The 25888-nt window shown below is 33.0% G+C and overlaps 1 protein-coding gene and 2 non-coding genes across 6 annotated transcripts in view; all 3 read right to left on the bottom strand.

The window, feature by feature from the left end:
• Positions 1–25888, bottom strand: part of LOC111002927 (torso-like protein) — a 38264-nt gene that overhangs the window by 2950 nt on the left and 9426 nt on the right. For 3 of the 4 annotated variants that reach the window (XM_045628637.1, XM_045628640.1, XM_045628639.1), the window contains exons 2-6: positions 25726–25860; positions 3975–4089; positions 1680–1904; positions 1212–1334; positions 592–766 (exon numbers count right to left, since the gene is read on the bottom strand). In XM_045628637.1, the coding sequence (XP_045484593.1) occupies positions 592–766; positions 1212–1334; positions 1680–1904; positions 3975–4089; positions 25726–25729 (642 nt within the window). In that variant the 5' untranslated portion in view covers positions 25730–25860. The remainder of the gene's footprint in view (positions 1–591; positions 767–1211; positions 1335–1679; positions 1905–3974; positions 4090–25725; positions 25861–25888) is intronic. The other variant, XM_045628638.1, reaches the window with a different exon arrangement.
• Trnad-guc lies at positions 4440–4511 on the bottom strand. Its single transcript has one exon. It is a non-coding gene; the product is annotated as a tRNA-Asp (tRNA).
• Positions 4928–5042, bottom strand: Trnal-caa. The gene is made up of 2 exons: positions 5005–5042; positions 4928–4972 (listed from the first exon to the last, which is right to left on the bottom strand). It is a non-coding gene; the product is annotated as a tRNA-Leu (tRNA).

Raw genomic sequence — 25888 nt, 5'->3', positions numbered from 1 at the left:
ATATGGGTAAAGAAAATTATCGGTATGTTTTCAAAATCTCTTCAAAACATAATCACGTTTCACTCCATGGAAAATATTACGTGAGTTAACACGTTGCAAGTTAATGCAAAAAAATCTTTAACTGTTACGTTACATTATACATATTAAAAACATTATTAAAACTTCAATCAGTGGTAAAAAATTATTTTCCTTTCTATGCCGACTGTTTTATATTATGAAACTTAAAAATTGTAATGATTTAGTATTTGCTTTTGTAACCATATTTTTAAGTCTATTCTACGGTTTTTATGAACAAATTTTCCTTTTCTGTCATGTAACTTTAGTTTTCATTAACATAGCAAAACTTATAACCTAAAGTAATACTTTTAATAGTATAATTGTATAAACACATATTTGTAAAAAAATCTATTAGAAAGTATTTTTGGAAATAACATTCTCATAATAAAAGACAATACTAATAACATTCTCACTATTTGCAATCTGTTGTCAAATAAATTGTATCGTACTTTCTATCAAACGTTAGGAACGTTATATATACTATATTATATAGCGTTTTGGGAAGTATGTTTTTTAAATCAACAGTTAAATTACCTGGTATAATGAATTTCCAGTTATATAAGATGCTATATAGTGCGATCCGTATTTTCTGATGAAATCTGCTATAGACACCGTGTCGCCAATAGTAGTGTCTTGTATGGCATCAAATACTACATCCTCCACCGGTACATTTGGTGGTAAATCACTTAATTTTGCCGTTTCACGAAACCTGAAATTATTTTTTTAATTATTGAATACTTAGTTGGCTTAGTTTAAACATGACATTTAAATAGTTAAGGCAATGTATTATCACAATCGATTATCTACCAGGTAACCATATGGAGAAAAAGAAATAAAATTTTACACCGCAAGAACACACTTTTTCAGGCGCTACAATTGCCCTCAGTGGGCAGCGGTAAACAATTCTTTTTGCGCAGCCAGATAGTTTCTCCCTGTTTCGTAAAAATGGCCACAAAAGATATAGCATTGTCATCATTTCGACTGTTTGAAGAATGATGAAGAATGCTTCTTAGATGGTCAGAAATGAAACATTGTAAGTTAGCTCATTGGGTGCCCTAACCTTCCGTGCTTCTTGCTGCCAAAATAAATAACAATAAAATACTTTTGCCTCCATTATATTACACCAAGATTAGCAGTCAAAACGCTTAACTTACCTTGACACCCTAACAAGTACATAGCAGTGGTCCCCGTTGATAAAAGAGGAGTTGATACCCAAATTCCGCGCCATGATATCAGTCGGCCAACCAGCTGTGAACGCTCGCCATGGCCGCTCTAACCTGGAACATTATAGATACCAATTATATATGAGTTTCTCATAAATCTCAAAAATCAAAACTCTCAAAAATCATAGTTACAATTACAAAATGGCTGCTCACAGAAAACAGTCAAAACCATAACAAGACAAATACAGAATACTTGATTAAGCTTGCTTGCTTTCTTTTTGACAGTGTGAGTTTCCACGGCTAACTCGAGTAGAACCTCTTGGACCCCGTTATGATAAAAATATATATCCTTTTGTGTCCAACTATTAGAAAGCTTCATGCCTTAAGGTTAAGATTGACATGCCTGACTCTGCTCTTGCAACGTTAACGGGTCATAGGGTATTTATAGAAGAAACTTACCTTTCAAAGCTGAAGTCTCTGAAATACGCCTGCAGCAATTGTTTCAGGTTATCGCAGAACTCCATGTGAAAATCGCCGTCGAAGAGAGTCTTCGCATGTCGAGGTTTCGGCGCAACCGTGAACTTTTCCACGTCTCTGAACACACTGACTGTTGGCTCCCGAAATACCCAGGACTCTGTGTCGTTACGTGGAACCACTCGCATACAAATACTGAGGTAGCCATATCTGAAAAAGGTGCAGTAGCATGACTTGGGTGCCCTAAATGGTGCTATAAATGTGACAGCAGTTAAACTTTTTTGTTTGGAGAGTTGGACTAGTTTGTTAATGCATTGGTACACAGGTCACATGAAGATGAAAAAGGGTACATCATTTGTAAGTTGGTTTGATGAAATAAGAGCCCAGGGACCCGAACTGCCGAGGTCTGAAATTTATAGTGGCAATTGGAGGAAGTCTTTTCCAACAGTCAAACAGACAAGGTTGTCGAGGGAATGTTAATTCAACTATATTTAAGTTATTTTTTTTTCAATACTAAAAATGAATATTATATCTTAAGTAAAATTGTATCTTGTTTGAATAAAAGGTTATATTATTATTATTATAAATGTGACAGAACAATGACAAAGGAGTGTAAAAAATGAAATACATTTTGTAAAAATACAACAATATTTTGTTTTATGCCAAAAGGTTTTAGATGGCTCCCACACAGATTTGGTTGCGCATATTGTAATAATTTTTAAAAAGTATTCAGCTTTTAGTTTTTCAGTTTTACCCCTACGAAAAAATAGAAAATAATTTACTTATAGCGAATACACTTACCATCAGACGTATCACTAAGGTTTATCCCCAAACTTTCGACTTGTGAAATCGCTCAATATCAAACTAACAAACTTTACTTCCTTATCCTTATTGAAAAACGAGTATATTAACTTACCGTATGATCAAAACATATCAATTAAAAACTTGGTAGTATTAATAACTTGATACCGCATTCCTTGAAATTCTGATATTCCTACTATTATTCAAACAATGCAGTCAATTGATTTTTAATAGCCGCATAGCCATAATTGTGTATGTGAGCGCCTACCGAATATTTCTAATACCAATTCTCAAGATTTGTTTTCATAGTAATTTTAGTGACAAATAAATTGTCGTGTTGATATTTATTTTTTATGTTATAGTAATAGGAGGCAAACAGGCAGGCGGCTCGGCTCATAGTTAAGAGTTAAGGCTCGCAAGTGCGCTGCCGGTCTTTACAGAAATGGTGGTGCACGGCAAAAAGTCTTAAATCTTGAGTTATGGACGGTATTATAAATTCTGTCTTGACTACCAGTCTCTCAACAGGGGGCATAATTTGCGAATTAGTAGAATACAACTTTATCTATATATTATATATATTAGTTATATGTTACTAAGTATGAAATTATATTATACTTTAGCCAGTAACGATTGACTTGTACATGTAGAATGTATTGTAAGTGACGCAGTTCTATGGACAATACAGACTTATGTTGCATATTACTACAGGACTTAGAAAATATATTTTTTATACATTTTAGTACTATTTTTAACACATGTATCGAGGTATGAAATACAATAAAACATCGAATTATTCAACTATTTATTAAATACATAGTTTCTCAAAGCACATTACGTCAATTACGCCCATATAAAAATACATAAATAATTAACGATACACACTATAAGGAATTCAACACATTTAAATGAGGGAATGTTGATTGATGATCAGGTCATACATTACCATTAATTATGCATTTGTATCGCATACCGTTGTTATCCAGTGATAAGATAATGATAAACAAAGGACCATATCAGAATTCTCAGGTGTCGTAAGACCATACTGAGTAAGCGATGAATACTAATGTTTATATTAAATAGATTGCAATATTCGTTGTTGTTTATTTAATATTTTTATTTTTATTTTATTTTCACATTAAGGTACAAAAACAGAAAACAGACTGACTACATACATAAAATTATTACATACTAAACAACATTTAAAAATCTGACTTCCAGTTATATCTGTACACAGCATTTACACTAAATATCAACTAAACAACATACACATATCAAACCGAATGACAAAAAAATAAAAAATAAAGGAAAAAATATATATATACATACACACACACACATGTATATACATATACATTAATCAATTAAATTAGTAATTAAGGTTACAAGTATTTACTATGAACTATCTTTTTAAATTTACAAATATTATATTATATTATATGGAACGATGATATTGTAAATAAATATAAATTAAATAATTACCTCATAAATATGTTGATAGATTTACCGACGCCCAATTCGGAATCAAGGGTGCCGGCGCGGCACAGTGCTACCGCCAGCAGGAACACTGCAGCGCGCACCATTACGCGCTCAGCCGCTGTTAACAAACAGTTTACATAGTTTGGAATGTTTCAACTAGATGTCGCTATAACAAGTGATAGTTTTGTAAGGGATTTTAATCATCGCCTTTTGATGACGCAATGTTTTATTTAAATTATACATATAATATTATTCATAATTTAAGTAGTTCGGGTGTTTTTGGACTATCTACTATTTAAAGAATTTTAGATTTATTTAAAAGTCAAATTTCATGGAAAGTTTTTTAAAATGTATAAATAAATTGTTAAATATTTTCTGTAATATATACCATGCTTGAAGATTAAATTATATTTATAAATAATTAAATAATAACAAGGCATGTACATGAAAAAAATATACAAAAGAGAACTCCACGGCGGGGAATCGAACCCCGGTCTCCCGCGTGACAGGCGGGGATACTGACCACTATACTACCGAGGATTGTGATTTAATAGCCGAATTTAAGCAATATATAGTACCTACAATAATGCATGGAAGTGTATCGTCTGTCAATTTGTATGTACAGCGTTTGAATAGAGCTGATAGGTGTTTTCTGTTTTATTGTATATAAATAATAAAAATACTTAAATATTAAGTCATATGATACTGTACAAATTTATTTTAGTAAAATATAACATAAGTATTCAGGCCAATGCATTATAACTGATACATTAAATTTATTATTTATATATTTACCGAATTTTAAATTGGATTCTATAAAAAGTTATCTTAATATACAGCCAAAAATATGTTTATTAAAATACATAACAATATTACTGGTACTTCAAAAAATATAATAAATATAAGAATCACCGTTCTACGAATAAAATAAATTAGCATAAGAAATATAAAAAGTTTGTCAGAAGTGGGATTCGAACCCACGCCCTCAGAGAGGACCAGAACAGCTCAGACCTGTTATACAGGCAAGGATTCCCTTGAGTCTGGCGCCTTAGACCGCTCGGCCATCCTGACTGATGAACAGTGTGTCGAAATATATGTACGCTTTTCATGATTTTTTAAATATTCATCGTTTCACTAGATGGCAGTGTCTCCCTCTATGTTAATATATTGCATAAGATGTAACATTGAGCTGTTAATTAAACAAGTAATTACTAAGTAATGCTTTTTAATAAATACACGTTAAAACATTGATTTACAGTTAAGTAAGACCTTGACCGAGTTCAAGCAAGACGCACATTATTCGCACGATTAACTAATTTTAAATTCATTGCTATTGTTAATCAGCCGGTAAATTACTTATTTAACTAATATATTTTTACATAAATTATGTTTTTATATGAATCGTGTTATAATTTTATTTTAATTATAGTCATGTAATTAGTGGACTACTGATTTTTTATCTTAAGCGGAAATATTTTTTTAAACTAGTCTCAACTCAATTAGCCGTCTGTGCCTACCAAGCAGTATATATACATTAAGGCGAAACAATTACCGGGCTTAAATCTAGGAGCCCTAGGTTATTCAAACGGAAACTCACAATATTCATATACATACAGATACACTTATGAACGTCAATAGAAAATATATTAAATTAATTCTAAATTAAAATTGGCTACCAGTTCGCTAGTAAAGGGCGTAGAGCGGGCAAGAAAACCTGGCAAGAGACTCTCCACCACTCTTTTTAATCGCCAAGTTTTGAGTCATACAAACTGTTTAAACTAGAGCAAATGAATTTTAAAGATTAGGGTCATTTAAATAATCGTAAAATTTAAACACCAAGCATGGGAGGCGTGAGTCCATATAAAAATTAACACTTTTTTGTAAGTTAACGGAACATAAAAATACCAAATAATTCTATTGGTATAACCTACTTCCTTATCTTCACTTGATTGTAGTACCTATTAATATTATGATCGTTGCACAGCATCAAATTCGAGTACTCTCAAGTGCGGTATTTATATTTCAATTGCATGTAATGCAATATTCGATGCACATTTAATTTTTATACTAGTGCCTTCCCCTGGCATCGGCTAAGATTGCTTAGAAACGACACTGAAATGTGTTCAAAAATGGCTAGAAAGTCAAATGTCAGAAGTTTCCTTTAGAACAAATTAAGATAATTTGAATAATAAAGTATACCGCTCTGTTTGAATGGTATTTGCTCTTCAAAGGGGGAGTATTTTTAGCTGCACTATGACAACAAACTTTACTCGTAGTAGTACAGTCAGCAAATTAATAACAGTGTATGAAAGTCCAAACCTTTTTTTGTTCGGGTTTGAAAATCGAATCTTGAAATGAAAACCGTGAGTTTTATTGTAAAACTTCAATTGTCGATGGTCACGTCTGGCGTAATATTTATATACCATCGCCAATGCATGACCAACTGGAATTCTTACGCAGTATTATTTATGACTGGCTCTCTATAGAAAAAAAAAAACGCTCGTGGAAATTGTCAAACGGATTCCAGCAAAAACGACTTCCGGCGTTCTATTTTTAAGTATATGGAATGTTACAACTTTGTAAGCGCAATACTGCATACGCATTACAGCATCTAAGCCGATAAAATTAAATACAAAAATTTGTCACGTTCCATAAAAATCTACGTAAAGTAACTAGATTCATTTTGCAATGCATGCTAAATCTGGATTTGATACGCTGACATTCTATAACTACGAAATGTCTTAGCCAATAATGCGATTTAAGAAACGTTATTAAATTGAGTTTCACATAAATTAGCATTGCGGTTGCAACTAGCATCAAGGATAATAAATAAAATAAATCAGTGTCGCTACAACCTTTGTAGGCCTGAGTTTATGTATCTGTTCCAAGATCATTTGTCAATCTTACAGGCAAGAAGGTGATCAGCCTCCTGAGGCTGTCACACGTCAACTTTTTGGATCTAAGTCAAGCTGGTTTCTTCAAGAAGTTTTCCTTCATCGAATGTTACATGCGCACATGGACAGAAAGACTATTGATGCACAGACGGGAATTGAATACTGCTTACACTAATATATATGGAGTTTGAATCGCAAGCAAACAGCACCATACAAAAAAAGGATTTTGCATCCTTTATTTCATTTATTGTCATTCCCTACAAAATATAATTCTGTTTTCGTACGTACAGTCAAAATATTATTTTATACATAGAATTGTTTTATGTGAAGTAAGTTTTTTTGCTACCACTGCTTGTAAGGATTACCGGATTCAGGCACGTTAGCATTTAACTGCTAATTGACATTGATAAGAGATGTTTGTTAAGATTTAAGAGCACCTGTCGTTTGCACAATCGTTTAAAATTTAAATGTACCTATGCAAAGACTTAAATTTAGGTTTTCATACTGGCAGGAGGCTCACAAGTGCGTTGCCGGTCTTTCAAGAATTGATACGAATGAAAAATTGAAATGTATGTTTCAAGTAATAAATGAGGCTTGAATTGTTTTATGCCTTAAATTTAATTATATTCCTCATAATATCTAGAATTTCAATTTAGTTAATTAAGTCAGGTCTTGAGCATTTAGTATGAAAATATACGTTCTACTTTCGTATCACCATAAAATATGATTCAACTGCCTTAGTAATACATTTTTTCTTATAATAATAAAATAGGTCAGTAACAATAAAATACTAATTAACCGAATCAAATTTCCTATGCTAATTGTATGTCGGTATGTTTGCACGTGATTCACTGCTTCATACCGGCTATGCAAGTGTTTATAAACCTGTGACTTGGGTGAATACTTCGTGCTATTTTTATGTAGGATTGGGGGACAAACGAGCCTGAACACATTAGTGGGTGCGCTGTTGACTCCGTGTCAACAACGTTTTTGAGCCTAACGCCCGAACCCAATAATGAATCCATAATCTGAAATAATGAAAACAATCTGAGATCAGACCGCGACGGTCGATCGATTTCCTATATGCATCCCAATAACCAAACCCTACGATAGGATAGAATGCAATCATTTCGCTCTTTACACTCACATTTCAGAATCAATATAAACCAAATAAAGTAAAAAAACCGTACAAATAATATTAAAATTATTTAATATTATTTGTCTATGCTTAAAACACATCAAATAGTTTTTTCATTATTTTAAAAACTGACTGAACCGTCATTTTCATACAAAGGTCTATTCCACACACACCGATCCGACCTACCATGGATAGCTTGTATTGTCAGTGGCTGTATATAATCATATAATTGGTTATTGACACATGCTTATCAAATTATTGAAAGACTTTATATCTTGTCTGATATATTTGAGGTAAATTACGCTTGGATTTATTAGTTAAAGATTACTCGGAAGTGAAATCTAATCATAACAAAGATCGAATGTTATCGCATTATATCGCAGTATTTGTAAATATTACACATTTCCCTCGTGGGAATTAACCTCATACGGAGAGTATTGAGAACTTTTTTATCTCTGAGTATATATACTGGTTCACAGACTACTCATTCTAATTGAAATAATACAAATAAATTTTAAATAATATAAAAATCCAAAGGCGCTAGAAATAATGCTACTTTTAATTCATAGACAAATAGGTGATGCCTTTTACCTGATGCGCACATAGAAAGTCTATCGCCAGACAGCTGGGTACCAGACCTAGGACCTCAGGGACAATACTAGCTACTTGGCCAATATTATGTTAAGTGGTAGTTTCATCTAGTAATATTATTTAAATTAATCTAAAAATACGTTTTACAATGGCGCGAAATGTGGCGACACCGGTCGCCTCGGATATTTCAGTTATAAAAAACATTTTACCATAATAACTAAAGGTATCGAGAACTATGTTTTTATAATAGTGGAATATATAGTGGTTTCTAAATGTAAGGTATCTGCAATTCTAATGAGCCCAAAGCCTTATTATATTCCCGCGCAGGCTTATACGGGATCAATGAACTGTTCACATCCTGTTGTATTAACTAGTCCAGATTTAGCATTTAGTAATGACTTGTTTATAAAACAAACGTAGCAATTAATCCATTGAAAGTTTAGTCTAAAACCTAAGTGCAATCGTGGACTAAACTATTACAATAAACGGTATTTTCCGGTGTAAATCGAAATATTTGGAAGTTTTAACAAGCAAACACGTGTTACTAGGGTTTGGTATATGAAAATATACCATACATCTGCATAACGTTGTTTTATCTGTGGAGTTATGTGATCTGTGGTTGGCGCGAAAACAAAAACAAGGCGCTTTTTACTTGTTAAATTAAAATTATGTTTAGTATTTTTAGATGGAAATATTGTTTTACTAGCTGCTCCGCGATTTCGTCTGCGCAGGATTAGTATTTCGAGTAGCTTATGTGGCGTAGAAAGAACTACTAAAAATATTGACTAATGAACATAAACATTTCCATCATACATTCATTGGCAGCTCACGCCAGACTAGCTCGTAGATGGTAGACGTTTTCCTACTTACTTGATATTTTGGACACTTAACACAATATCTTATAAATTGTAGTCTGTGCAATTCTGAAGTTTAAGCTACGTTATTGTATTTTTCCGTTTTTATTACCCATACTTACAAACTTTCGCGTAATATTAGTGAGATTTTTAGCCTTTGATTAGCCTTTGATTTAGAGTAACAGTAAAGCCAACATATGCAAATTACGAAGTATGTTAAGAAGAAACTAGTATAAAGGTATATATTATGCAATATAGAAGAATCTAACCCGATGACCACACACTAAATAGGAAAGTCGGTCGGCAGTCACTTATTTGATGTAATTGAGCTGAATTGCATGTGTTATCAATTTAGATTACAAGTCAAATGTCACCGTTCACGCGCTGATTTAATAAACATCGAGAATCGATCGATTGCATTTGAGTTTCAACGTTGTGATTTGAAATACTAATAAGGGTACGTACCTAGTACGTACGTTCTAAGTACGGATAGTCAAGTATTTTATTCATTTCTTGCGGCACATCTTTCTAGTCACTAGCTGGTCATTTTAATATTAAAAAAGTCTTTATAATTCAGAGACAATGTAGGATATTAGTGAATTATTGTTTAATTTGGTTTATTAGTCTTTGAGTTTATACACAAATCTTCTGACTTTTTTATATGTAATAGGAGGCAAACGGGCAGGAGTTTCACCATATCTTAGGTGATATCTCCGCCCATAGACGCAAACATTGCCAGAAGGATCGCAAGTATGTTGCCGGCCATTTAAGAATTCGTACGGAATTTCTTCTTGAAGGATCCTTAGTCGTGGTGCACGAAGAAAGTGCCTTAAGATACGCTCAGTTGAGGAACGAAAGACTAGAGAAAGATATTGAAACTTATTAAATTAAATTGGATTTATTTTTAAACATAAGTTATTATCATATATAACTTAAGGAATGCGTTCATGGAAATAATTTTAACGTTTCGAATGCATTACGGTCAATTATTGACAATTCTGTAAACAACTTACTTTTAAGTATTTTTTTAATATATTAAAACAACAAGGTCCAAGGAGATATGCAATTACGATGTGTAAGAAGAAAAAATCAAAACAGCCCATTTGAATCTCTATAATGATTGATAATTTACGATATTTACACCCGTTCGACCGGATGAAGGGAATCTCAGAGACCGTTTTAAAAGATACATTTTGTTGAAAACGAGTTATTGAAGGAAGGTTGAAATTATTCGATTCAAAATTATTTTTAGGGTATTTTATAAAAATAAATGAATCAAAGAGATTCATGTATTATTCTTTACTTGTTGTGTAAGTATATTTTTAAGTAATAAGTATTTTTTGGAGTACTGTATGAATTAATTAAAATCTCTCTCTCTTTACCGTAGATATAAGAAATGTAAAGAACAACGACGTAGTAGGTTCGATCCCCGGCTGTGCATCAACGAACTGTCTATGTGTGCATTTAACATGCAATCGAACAGTGAAAGAAAACATCGTGAGGAATCTGGCTTGCCTTAGATCCTTGTCACAGGACGCCGATCACCTACTTGCCTATTAGATTGACAAGATAAACAGATACAGAAATCTCAGGGGCTAAAATCATGGGTTTTTAATATTTATAAAAAATAGAATATAATGACTGATATTATCACATTATATTATATTTTTTATAAATTTAATTTAATTTACAAGACAGAAGTAGGTAGTATGACATTTTGGACACTGACTTTTGAAGAACAATGTTTTTTTTATATATATGTACTAAAATTATTAAAAATCTGTATTTTTCCACTTCTTCTAATCAAAAGCTTATTCCATAATAGTGATAATCAAGGAATCATCTGAAATCACAATCAGATAAAGTTTTACCAAGTGACCTCTAACACGTGTTCACACGTAGATAAAGCCAGTTTTGTATGTTTTTGCCAAGAAATATGTTACGAACCAAGGTCACGTCAAGCATAGTTATTTCCATAAATTATATATACTGTGATAATTGCATAACACAAATTAATTTTCCTATAATATTATTTTTAATATATGTAATACGATATTTTTTTAATTTACAATATAAACGTCAATTCTAATAAATAATTTAGTAACAATATTAGTACAGTACCTGTGCAATGTCGTGTAAAAAGGGACAAAGATGACCTTTCATTTGCGCGCGCGCATGATCTACTCCTTAAATTACGACTTGACATTTGAAGTTCAAACTATAATCATAATCAAAGATGTAATTAGAAGAACATCCATCAATAAATATGACGAGATATTATACGAGTAGTAGATTCCTTGCTTGTCTTTCAAAAATATATTATTCAATTTACGTATATGTATGTTTTTATTTTCATCTAGTGTTTATTCATTGAAGTACACATGATATAATTTATTCAGTTTATGTTTCAATCTAATATTCAAAGGCCGGCAACGCACTCGCGTGCAACATTTACAATGAAAAATGTGTACATCATATTTGCCAATAAAGAGAAGTATTAAAAAAAAACACTTAACTTTAATTTAATAATTTCATATTCAAAGATACAAAGTCGCTGAAAAGACAAAAGGAAGAGGGGACGTTAAGTAAAAAGATAGTTAATGGTCTGCCGAAGAAATTTAGCAGGCTAGACCAGGATATAGCAGTATCCTTGGGTTGAATGCCTTGGCCCATTTTAAGGCTGAGGTGTCTGAGTGGGTAGGGTCTTGCTACCCTTCTGAATAGGGCTTAGAGTCTACACCCAGCCCCAAAGCCCCGCGCGGAGCATCGTATATCAGACAAACTGACCATTAAAGTAGTCGCTAAAAAAACGATTTTTTGTAATTTTGTCTATTACTCAATTCAATTTCAAAGATTCTTATGTTCAACAAGTGAGAGAGAGACAAAAGTATTAATACTTTTTAATAATTATTATTAATATTGTGTATTTAATAAGCGTAATATTTACTGAGCGTTTACTGTTTTTTAATCTTTAATAATCATTAATTAGTGACTAGAACTGGCCTTATAACTGTAACCTTCATGTAGAATGTGGGTTACTGTATCAAGTCAATATATAAAATGACATAAATGACTCATAATTATATACCATATAACCAATGTTTGTACATAGAAGTTATTAAATAAAATTATAGTGTTTATGACAGGATGTTGTCAGTAGATGCATTATTTGTACACTTCAGAAATGTTATCTACTGAGTCGTATTAACAAAGAGATGGCAAAAATTCTACACTTTACCGCCTAGTACAAATTAAAGAAATAACGAACGATGCATATTATCAGGTCTGTTGAGGCATAGGACAGTTCGAATTCGACTTAGGGTCCTTCAAGAAAAGAGCGTACCAAATCTTATAGGGCCGGCAACGCACTCGCGAGACCTCTGCCATTGAGACTGTCCATGGACGGCGGTATCACTTAACATAAGGTGAGCCTCCTGCCCGTTTGCCCCCCGTTCTATAAAAAAAACAAAAAAGCATTACGACGTCATTTTCAAAAAGTTATTCAAACACAAGCAGGTGAATTACAGGGCAAACGGGCAGAAGTCTCATCTGATGTTAAATGATACCGCTTTTCATGGACAACCAATGGGCTCCCGAGTGTGTGTGTTGATTTGTTCGGAAATACCACTAACACTACTACGCTTCAGCCAATAAATTGTATAAAAAATGTGCGTGTACTTGTGTACACACGTAAGAAGCGAAACTTCTTTATGACCTGCAAATATAATTTTTCGAAAAATGATCTTATATCTTATGCAGGTAAAAAAAATAACTTTACTGGTTAAATAAAGTTAAATTAGAGAATTAGATAAATTTCATAAAAAAACTCAATATAAATTCTGAAATAAGTATAGGTATTATTATTTTTTGTAAAATAATTAACTCATTTTTACAGAATCAGAATACGAATTTCGGTAATTGTATTAGAATTATTACTATCATTGTTATCGTTATTATATTTTTATGTTATTAATGGCTTCGTATCTCTTCCAATCAACCGTTGTAGCGACAAGAAAAAGATGGCGCGTAACGGAAAAATGTGACGCGTAACCAAAAAATGAGACAGTATTTTTTTCCAACGCCGATAAAGAAGTTCACTTCAAAAATTCTAGTCTTGGCTGCCGAGCGTTTCACACATCAAGAGACAAAGTTAATAATGGTGAAGCAAGTTAACACTGCTCGCAGTAGATATATTATATATTGGTAAATATTAAGCCAGTGAATACATAGATATTGTATGACATAAATATACGTTTGCAACATTCGTTGATAATGACTCGAATAAATTATTCCACGACAAACAAAACCTGGATCACGATTGTTGAAGACAAGGAACTCGTGACTTCAGTTATGTTTTTATTTGAAGATTTGAGATTCTTTATACCGAATTTAATACGATGGACTTTGGTATAAAAAAATATACGAGCCGTCAAAAGCCCCAATCAAATATTTATTCAACTTAAAAGTATGTAGACTTAAGTGTAACCGTTCCTTGGTGAAGTGCGCTTAGATATTGCTCCATTATCGCTATTTAGATTTATTACTCTAAATAGCCATACTTCCTTCCCAAATCACGTTGGATGGGTAATACTTATGTCATACGTCATACTCGTTATCTAAAATTTGACATAGATAATGACTAAAGAACCTCTTGGCGTTGAAATTTGCGTATATATGATACATAATATGCGATTGTTATCTGTCAACTTATGTGTCAAGCACCTGTTGATTAGGATTGCTGTAATAAATATATCTATTTTAACTTTTTAATTTATGAGGAATTTTTAGGAACAAATTGTAATGTAGTAGGTAGCCCTTCAGGCTCCAAAGTTAAAGCCCTTAATTTTTTTCTGTACTTTTGTTTTTTTTGTAATACTTACGCTATAATTAATAAAAAATATCAGTTTTTTACTCGCTTAAACAAAAGACAAAATGTTAAAAAACACTTTACGCGTGATTTTTAAAAATGTATTATATGTTTGAACATGGCGACATTCTAACAATTCCTTGAATTACAATGTAGATTAAATGTGTTGGAGTTGTGTCTAACTCAAAGGAAACTTTAAACTGTAAAGATGTATTATGTTTTAAAAACTTAAACGGCAGTTGGTATGTTGCTATATCGCAGTGGCTTGGAGATTCTGAGTTCGATTCAAAAAACAGTCAACAGATGCAGAAACGTGTACATCATGTTTACAGCTGCGAAGCTCATCATTACAATTGACTATTAACTGATTTCTTGGTAAAATTAATAGGAAATATTGCCTTGAAAAGTACATCATAAAATTGCATAACCAAATCACTATTGGACCGAGATGACCATGATCGAATTGCGAACGATAAAATTAATTATGGAAGTATTTCGTGCATATCGATCCTTGGATTACGTAATCGACTTGTCAAAAGAGTTCTATGGTATTTATATGAAGGCTCTTCATCATCATATTTCAATTTATTTCAATCATATTTCCTTTATAACTTCCTCCGTGAAGCACTAGGACTAAGGGACCGTCCTGTAGGCACTTATTACGTGTTTAATCTTATGATTTATGATATCCTAGTCTCTATAAAACGATTTAAACCAGCGGCGCTACAACTTTTTAAGCTTTTAAGACTTCTTTACCGCGATCATAATGTTTCATGATCATTTTTTCAAATCTAATAGGCAAGTCGGTGATCAGACTTAAGTGCCTGACAGACGTCGTCGACTTTTTTTGGTCTAAGACATGTCGGTTTACTCACGATGTTTTCCTTTACCGTTAAATGCGCTATGCGCACATAGAAATAAATTCCATTGGTACACTGCCCAAGATCGAACCTACGCCAACACTGCTCTTACCGCGATCATATGTAAATGAATATGCAAATAGGTGATCAGGCTTCTGTTCACACTGATTTTTCGGTCTTAGGTGATTAATCACGACCGATTCCGTCACCGTACACGACGAGTGTCTACATTAATATATAATACGATCTCAGAGGCGCACGCTAAAGCCACTAGTTGAACACTCCTCATACATATGGACTCCAAAATGAAGGAATTTTGTATCATAGTTAAAGCATTATTGTTTTCACTGACGAAGAAGTAAGACATGTCACTGATTACTGACACTGATTAGAGACACATGATTAGTCTCGTGTTAGATTTTAAAGTAATTTGTATTAATCGTTTTAAGCCAGACTCTTTGTATTAATTATTAAAACGATTAAAGAAAATATGTTTTGGATAAAATATACATTATGATTACTCATGTAAATCAAAATTAATAGACATAAAAATATAGAGTATCAATAAATTGTTGGGAACAGGGACGTTTTAAATATTTTATATAATATGTATTACAAAATAAAGCATTTTATAAAAAAATCTGACCCATTCCCGCATAGAGAGGAAATACTGCCAACTTTAAATGTCTGGGAAAAAACTTTTAAAATATGTTTTTATTTTCCTATTTAATTTTAATAATAATTATTACTATGTAGGTTAATATTATTGTAATTAATTGCGTTTTTATAAATATAAACAACTTTTTTTCTTATTTGTCTAATAATTATACATAATACGTTTTCGTATCATACGAAGCACTGAAACAAAAACTATTTCCGAGTTACAAAGATATTTAACAACCCGGTAATGTCATTATTCAGGATACGGAAATGTCAAATATTATACGTAATTATATATAGGTACATTAATATGGCGACATTAATTAAGCAGCGTTAGATTTGATTAAAGTAAATAGGTTAATTTTAATAATGTTATTACATGGGAAAAATATTTTTTTATGGGCAATAAGGAGCAGAAAATAACAATTTGCCGTTATCACAAATATATATTCTATATACAGTTTAATAGACCTAGGGATGACTCATTACCTCCTACGAGTATAAGCAGTGACCATATCAGGTGACCAGAATGCTGTATTGTAAATAAAATACCGTGTTACCCGTGCGTACATGTTTGTTTCTGTTTTGTTATCAATATATTTGTGATAGGCAAGTAGGTGATTAGCGTTCCGTGTCTGTCACACGCCTTTTGAAGATCAATGGTTTCCTCACGATTATTCCTTTACCGTAGGTACAAGTATTTAATGCCCACAGAAAAATGTCTTTCGTCTATCGAAAATTGCCCTCAATCGCCTTCAGTATCGTAGTCTAACGCCCAAACCCTTTTATCTCAATCCATTTTTAACCATCTGAGACTGACATGATAATTCAGATATTGATAAACGTGGGTCAATAACCAATCGACGGATTGTAATAGCCATCTATGGATACAAGCTATCCATTATAGGTCGGATCGGTTTATGTATACCTTTGTATGAAAATGACAGTTCAACTGAGCCAATATCCAATCTTAAGATTTTAACTTACGCCAGTCAAAATAATTGGTAACATTAAAGCTATTTGGTACTGTCAGATACCAGTAATAAAGATACCAGTATTTGGTACTGTCAGAGTGTAAAGAGCGAGAGATTATTATTATTATCTTCGTAGGGGTCGGTTATCGGGATGCAGATAGGAGATCGATCGACTGTCACGATCTGATCTCAGACTGCTTTCAATCTGAGATTGTGGATTAATTATTGGGTTCGGGCGTAAAGCCGCTAAGATAACACAATTCAAAAATTTGTTTCTGCATACGACTTATAATGAAGTAATTCCTCGCAAAGTAGAGAAGTATTTAATAACAGACCCGATTGTAATAACGTCCTTGATACCGTGTGATATTTGGCAATGAGGTAGTGAAAGGTTTTTAGTAGATCTTGTTTAGCTAAAGATTAAATACGACGTTCATTTGTTTATTGAATTAATTAGTACTAGAAACATATCACTATACTAAACGAGTATTTATTTATTTCATATTAAGTATGCATACAGCTAACAATAATTATAAACAAATAGCAATTTTACTAAAATTTAATTGAATAAAACATCAAAATAAATATGTATTAGCTAATTTGGCTGGGTGTGAAAGTGTTGGTATGAATGGGGGGGTGTGTTTGATGGAGGTGATTTAGCACTATGGGTATTCTTAATCGAATCGAATCGTATTTCGACCTTACGATGCGCAAAGGCGATGAGAACTTGGAGAAACTGATCGTAGTTGGTTACACAGAAGGCAAAAGATCACGTGGCCGTTCACCAACCAGATGGACCGATCAAGTGAAAGACTCATCATAAGGGAAGCGCTGGACAGAAACCGATGGAAGCAGATAGTCCGCTTATATATGCTTCGCTGCTAACTTCGACGCTCAGACATGAGCTGCCGATTAAAGAGAGAGAGAGAGAGAGATATTCTTAATCCTCATTTTAAGGATATTCCGCGATAGCTTCAATAAGTCATGGCTCAAATATTGCTTGATGTATCTCCGCTCTGCGTATAATAAAATTGAGATTTTGGCATATGTAGTGTTGATGTGAACGTGAAACCCGAGTCCGGTAGACCATGGAAGGGCAATGTTTCTAGAAGTGAGCTGTAATTAATTTCATTTGAGATGATGTCATGTAGTAGCAATAAATCGTATTGTTTTTCTCGAGAGTCCAAAGTATCAATTTTAAAATGTTCACACGCGTCTTTATCTTCACAATTTTCTGTGTACTGGATTGACATCATGAAAATGTTCAATGACACATGTTTCAAACCATTCATTTGTTTTTGAATTTTTCAATAGGAAGTCAGACACCTGTGCCTGATTGCAATGGATTTAAGAGTACGATACATTGAGACTTGAGTATGACTCCTACATGTCAAAAACATAGTGTATATTGATTTTTTTGGAGTCATGGGTATGGCTAACTAATGTTTTTTTCGATACCGATGAAAAAGCCAAGATTTGAATTCACGACTTCGGGTTTAGGAATCGCATGATAAACTAAATAGCCTCTTTTTGAAAACATAAACTAACACATTTATAAATAAAAGATAAAAAAAAGAAAGTAACTTTCAGGTTTAAGCCGCTGAATCGAAAATAATGAAACTCGAGACAGATTTTCCTTCACGCGTAATCTTAGAAATAATGGTAATGTTATCAAGAGCATCATGTTGCAATCGGAGCAACTGCAAGCCGTGTGTAAACAGTAAATTGTAAACCGTTATACCGACCTGACATTGCATGTCGCTGTCAGTGTTTGAATATAGGCGTTATTAAAAATGTCTGTGTTTTCTCATATTCCATCAAACACTATTAAAATAGGCATGGAGGTTTCACAGGAATACGATCATAACAAATTATATTTTTTTTAAAGAACAAGTTACAAAGGGGCAGGCGGCTCCTCTGTTGTTAAGTGCCCATGGACACTTTCAAAGTCAAGTACGTTGCCGACCTTTTGATTATTGTCACGCTTTTTTTGAAGGACCCGAATCGTTCCACATAGTGCTGGTGCGCGGTTTGGCCTCAGACGTCGAAGTGATACGAGTGGAACTGCATACACACCTATTTTTACTAGGCAACATTATTAGATTATTACAATTTTACAATAGGCAATACACTGCAAATGTACAAAATAACAATATATGTATATCAATGTACGAATGTCTAAGAATCTATATTATTATATCTATTGTTTTTTCAAAATTGTCAAAGTAAGATATAAACACGGAACTAAATCAGGCTAATGGCATTAAAAGTACTTCGTTTCTCTCCCTCAAATTGAACTTAAGCTTTAATAAAAAGAGACATACGCACGGCGCATTACACAGATTAACATCTCTATCCAAAGTAAAAAAACCGTAAAAGGCAGACAATTAGTGAAAACACAAACGTTTTAACAGTAACATACGAACAATAGGTTAAATTAGTTCAGTAGTCTGAGAAAAATGTTACAAAAATCGATTGCAAATAATAATAGTTATTAATACAATAACAAGGTATTTGTGCAAGTTTTACGTCACCAGGAACTACTCTTATGGAGGTGAAACGTAATTTTTGACGTAACTTCTTCTATTAAACTCATCTATCCATATATATACTCTGTGAGTCACAAAGTGTTTGGTCTCCAAAATCAGATACTTCCAGCGCTCTTTCCAGTGACCACCAATTTCAGGTGCACCAGGTTCTCCACTCTGTTGGAAGCCTCTTGGCCAATGCGCTAAAGGTGCCTCAGCTAACGGAATCGATGACCCTATAATGGACTACCCAGTTTTTTCTATTTCGCCACTTTTTTTCGATTCTCCATGAACGTACCGGATCAAATGTGTTCGAAATTTAAATTAAACACTCTTTGCATGCACAGTAGCACACTTGTAGTCCCGTTACCACAAATAGGTAGTATGTGACAGGTATTTCATGGTTCATTTTCAAAGAGCTTTACATTTAAGGGTCATATTTAGAGTTCATAGAGTTTGTCTATGACGAAATACCATACGTTATTATGACACATAAGCAGTATATTATTTATTTCTTATAAAAAATCTCAAATCTATATCTCTCGCTATAATGTTAAATTTATTCGATGAATAGAACATTCGCAAGCAAAGAACCATTGATTCCCATAGCCCAAGAGTATATACTTCACAGGAAACAAAACTAAATGAAAGACTTATATTTGCGTGGTTCATTATGGAAATATAAATGTTCAATTCATTATAGTAAGTGCAGTAAGTATTACTATAACTGATATGGCGTGGCATTCGCGAGAACACAAAACAAACACACTCACACGACAACTTATGTATTCGAAATGTAAAGTATTCCTATTCCTAAGACTCAAAAGGTGTCATACGTCTTGTTTAACGACCCGTTTCGGCTCGTTTACTGTGGCTAATCACATCTTCCGTTTACACGTTAATAATGTGTGGTCTTTACAGACTCATGCTATACAAATAGACGAAAAATAAGAAAATTACGGAGTTTATAATCCGATTTCAACGTAATAGAATAAACTCAGAGGGCAAAGATAATTTTATTTTCATTTAGGCAAATCCACTTTGAGCATGATTTTTGACTCCAAAGCGCAAATAATTATTTTCCGCTCGTGCAACGAATATTAATTTGAAAAATTCTACTTATCGATTAAATGTATTAAATTTTCCTTATGTATAACTCAAGCGAATCGCGATTAGAAATACCTAGTTACCTATTAACTATTTATATATATACTATTAAAACACTATAGAAGTGTCTTACTGTAGGCTAATATATTCAAATTCGTATTTTAAGTAATAATGATACCACTGCACGATCGCTGATCTCTAGGTGGTGTTTCGTTTTTGTAAATATTGTTTAATGGTCTAATACAGAACGCTGTCAGTGCATATTCATTCCCAAAGTTCAAAATCAGGAGAATTTTTCAAATTTCCAACCAAGGAGTTCATGCATCTCTGATTCGAATTCTTTGTGAGTGGAATAGAATAAACACTCCTTTTTTTATTATTTTTTCTTATTAATTTTTTGTAACATTTACGTTTACGATAATTGTTTGTATTTTACAATAGATAGCTTGTAACAAAATATACTGTAGATATTTCATCACAGACTCTTGGGGCCCCACGAGGGTTCTTGTGCAAAGGCGCCAGGTAGATAGTACCTGTGGGCTTTGACCCCTGAGCTAAAATCTCCTCGCTCAACGAATAAGTATTGTAATACTCCAAGGAAATGTTGCCAGCATGAAAAGTACACAATGTAGATTAAAAAATAGTAAATACTGTATATTTGTGTGTTGATATTGACGTTTTTTTAATTAATTAAACATATATAAATTATTTTAAAATGTTTGTCGCGTATTTCGTAATTAATCGTGACAATATAAACAGAGAAAAACACGAAAACATGTTGAAAGTGGTTTCACTAACGGATCACGTACTAATTAGGAAATATAATCCATTGTTTTAAATTTGTGGTCAGAATTGGCTGGATTATAGTTTCGTAATACCTATTAAGCTCAGTACACAAACGAGACTAATTTTAACGTCATTATATTTTTGATTAATTTATCCATTTTAATTAGCGTTGGCCTAGTGGCTTCAGCGTGCGACTCTCATACCTGAGGTCGTAGGTTCGATCCCGGGCTGTGCACCAATGAATTTCTTTCTATATGCACATTTAACATTTGCTCGAACGGTGAAGGAAAACATCGCGAGGAAACCGACATGGACCGACTTAGACCCAAAAAGTCGACGACGCGTGTCAGGCACTGGAGGCTGATCAGTTACTTGCCTATTAGATTTAAAATGATCATGAAACAGATTCAGAAATCACGGGCCAGATAAAGAGGTTGTAGCGCCACTTAGCGTAGCGTAATTTAAAAAATAAAAATATAAATCAATATTTTTATTTTTTAAATTACTCAACTATTTTTTCATCAACTATCCGTAATATTGTAATGGGCGTGGGGAAAATTTGCGCCTTCTCAGAAGTATAAGATTCAGTCGAGATTTAGCACAAGTTAAGACCCCTATGTTCTGGCGGTTCCTTCATGAAAGATAAGATGACAGATATTTTTTTTATTAAATTATTACAAGGCTACGTTCACTTGGGCGAATATGAAGCCACTGTGTTTGCATAAAAAAACTAGGAACCTTCACAGTCAAGCTCCATGTTTCAATATAGATGTTTATTTGGAGAATGCATTGCTTCCGGCGCAACTATTTTGTTCGGAGGGGTTATGTGGGGTATTGTGCATATCCACTAAAACCCTAAGGCACCAGCAACAGCCGCCTGAGGCGGGACGCGGTAACAGCAGAGCTTTATGCTCTTCCTGACGTGCGAAGGTTGCGTCCACCTCTCCACGCCCATTGTTGGTGTGTGATGACATCGAATTCAATACTTGCCGATTGGATCTCATCTTGGGCTCTTTTTGGGTAGCGAGACAAAGATTTTTATAGAAATTGATTTTTATTTTTATGTAAGTATATATATTTTATACTCAAAATCCGACTTATTGATATAATGTAGTTACTACAATTATTAAAAGGAGTCGCTTTAGGCAAGGTTCCGAAGATACTGGCAGCGTTCCCCCTTTGAATAGCTAGACTAATTCTTTGTGCGAGGTAGCTGCCAGATCTTTGTTCTCCTGTGATGTCGACTAACCTTTTTGGTAAATTCCTAAAAAGCCTTAACGTGCTAGGACCCCACGGACCAAGGGTCTCGACACCGAATGGGACAAAATCATATTCAGAGCCTAGACCCCTGTATTTGCAGGCTTTAGCTTTTTCACACTGTTTAAATTAATCACATACATAACTGTTACTACAATTATGTACAATATGTTGTCTTTTAAGTAAATACAAATTACTTTTGCCAGTACGCAGCTGTTCCGAAACTTATATGGTAAAAAAAAACGTGTAATGAACGACTGGTAGACTATCTGTGCGTGTGTAATTTTATAAAATAACCATTAAATTATGTACTTCTGTATAACTCAAGTTTTGCAGCAATTAATTTGTTGCCTTAACCTATGCAAACTAAGCGGGTTATAGTTAATGATTGTCGACCTCACAGGAGAACGAAGAGCTGGCAGCTACCTCGCACAAAGAATTAGTCTAGCTATTCAAAGGGGGAACGCTGCTAGTACCTTCGGAACCTTGCCTAAAGGGACTCCTTTTAATAATATTTTTTAATAATTAAATTTTAAGGTTAGTTATTAGATATATTTTTAGTTTGTAATTGTATATAAATATTTATTAGATATAAAGTAATATGCAGAAAAGAACAGACTGTGATAGGATACTAAATATGTAATTTATATTCTTGTTAATGATTCTATTTACTTTATTATACAATAAAACTAATTCAAATCATTTTAAGCAAGGCAGTCTTAACAGCAAAAGCTTTCTGCTAAACATATTTAAATAGGATTAAACCAGTATGTATTAAACAGGTAATTGCAAAACTATCTATTGCAGGACCTGTGTAGTACAAGTAACATTGACCGAGATACCGTTATGTAACCAGTCTTGTATAGTTCGGTTTGTTTTGAAACATTGCCATAAGTATTGTTTTTTTTACCCGCAAGCGATTTTCTACATAGATAACATGGTTTTGTCAATGGTGCAAGGTTGTGCTCTTAATTTACACATCGTCACAGATCATTTTCATCCAATATGCCCACTCGGTATACTCTGTAAGAGATTGTAAAATCATATAGGGAAAATATTGTTTGAGAAACAGAAATATTGATAGCTAGCGCCGCTATGCTGCCATAATGTGGCAAGTTAAAACTATACTAGAGTTAATTTTTTTTAATTGAAGACTAATGTTTGGTTATTAATTAATATTCATTATTATGGATATAAAATATAAATTAAAAAAAAATCAGTGGCGCTACAACATTTTTAGGTCTCAATCATCTGTCAATCTAATAGGCAAGAAGGTGATCACGTTGGAGAATTGTCCACAGTTACGTCATAATCTTTGTTCTGTGGTGGGTTATAAACTTGCTTTGCCTTGTGTTGTACATAAAATGCTCGGCAGTAAGTCAGCAGAACTAGAGAGGGAGCGCTTTAGGACAAATCCTATCGGTAGAAAACGGGGATTAAATAAGAGAAGTCGAGACCCACATACCCCTGCAACTTTTTAGGCAGAAGAAAAAAAAGGTGATCGGAATCCTGTGTCGGACAAGCAGTCGGCAAGTCGGACCTTTTGGGCTTCATACAAGTTCACTGAATATTCTGAAATACTACACACTACAATACACTGAATACTGAACCTAATACCTCTGGCAAATACTGGTCATATGAAATATAATATCTTTTATTTTTTGATCACAATATAACTTAAACAGCAATCATGAGAAATCTATTAACATATTTAAATGGTAATTAAGATTACAGATGTATCAATCAATAAGTTAGCGGTTAATGCTGGAATCAAATATTTACACATCTTAAACTTCTGATAGCAGTAACCGTAACTGTGGGTGATCTAATTAATTTGCTATATTTGTTTTTTAAAAAAGTATAGCTTGATGATTTGCTTCTTTAAAAGAGTACCGGGAGTTTTTACGACGGCTTTTTCTGTCGGCCTACACTATTCTATGATCTAGAATCTAGATGATGAATCTAGACGCCTACGCCATGAAAGCAGCTTGCCTTTAAAAATTTAATCAATCCTTATCTATCTATCACAAGCGACGTATTTAAAAATAATTGTAAAAAATCCAATGTTGATTTTTTTCATTTTAGAATATAAACAGTGAATTACTAAATAGATGCAGTAATGTGTGTGCCTTATATGAGCAGACATTTCAACGCACACATCTGCCGTATTTATCACGATAAGTATGGAAGAAGATATACAGTGGACAAATGATTTTCGCAACAGTGCCGTAAGAAACCTTCTCAAGAAAACAATGATAATTCATATCAATAACCTTAATACCCACACAATACACAAAACGTGTTTATTTCGGCCGGCAGAACGTGCGAGCGCGCAAATGACCATATCAACCCGGAACTTATTAAAACTTTTTGCTTATTTTTAACTACACAGTACTTTTGGAGTAATTAATGGACAAACATTGTTATTTTATAACAATCTTGCTGACGTACGTTCCTTTAAATTTTAATAATATTTAACAACAATTTAGTGAATTTTAGTTAATTAATTTGGATTTCAATGTGATAATAATTATATACATATATTGTTGTGTTTCTCGGCCAAAAGTTTGGTATTTTTTTACGTAACTTCTGAATTATAATAGAAACATATTAATTGAAAGGCTGGCATCGCACTAGCGAGCCTTCTGGAAATGTCAGCGTCCATGGGCCTCGTTTGCCTTCTACTACATAAAAAATCACGATTATGTCTAGCAATAAATATCTAATAAGTAATAATTAATTATTTTATATATATTAAATCTAATTTATTTAATGTTTTTTTTAAAGATTATACATTATTTTTCTACATCTAATTACGATAAGACCTGCTACTGTTGAAAGGCCACAGATTATCATACTTTGCGTAATCAGAGATTTGTATCAAGTTGCAATTGAAGGTAATCCAATAATTTAAAAAATGCACATTTTTGCACATTCTTGTGTCATTTTGTTCTATACAGATTTCTTGGTTCAGTATAGCTTTGTATTCGAACAGCATTTATATATCATAATAAATAAAAAAAAAGGTACAGAGATATTTTTAAGCGAAGAAGTTATTTTTGTAATTGTAGTAATCAGGTTATTTGTAAAACTATTTAAATATTATATTAATAGCAGTGAACCTTCAATAATCAATTCAAAAATCCCCCAATTAGTCTTGGGACTTAAACAAAGTATTTATAGCTATTTTTACTAGAGCTTTTTAAGTTCTAAGAATATTTAACGAATGAAGTCTTACCCATACAGGCTACAATAATTGTCTTGAATTCAGGGTCACATACTAAGATGAAACTTAGATTACTGAATACAATTTTGACATCCAGAAGTGACCATGTATCACCCTCAGACTCAGGACTTATGTGATACGTATGCTCTGTAAAAAAACGTGTTGGATTTTAAGA

Source organism: Pieris rapae, chromosome 6 (assembly GCF_905147795.1).
Source record: "Pieris rapae chromosome 6, ilPieRapa1.1, whole genome shotgun sequence".
In the NCBI taxonomy this organism is placed as follows: domain Eukaryota; kingdom Metazoa; phylum Arthropoda; class Insecta; order Lepidoptera; family Pieridae; genus Pieris; species Pieris rapae.
Note: the sequence above shows the minus strand (reverse complement) of the source record. Positions and strands in the feature narration are given on the sequence as shown.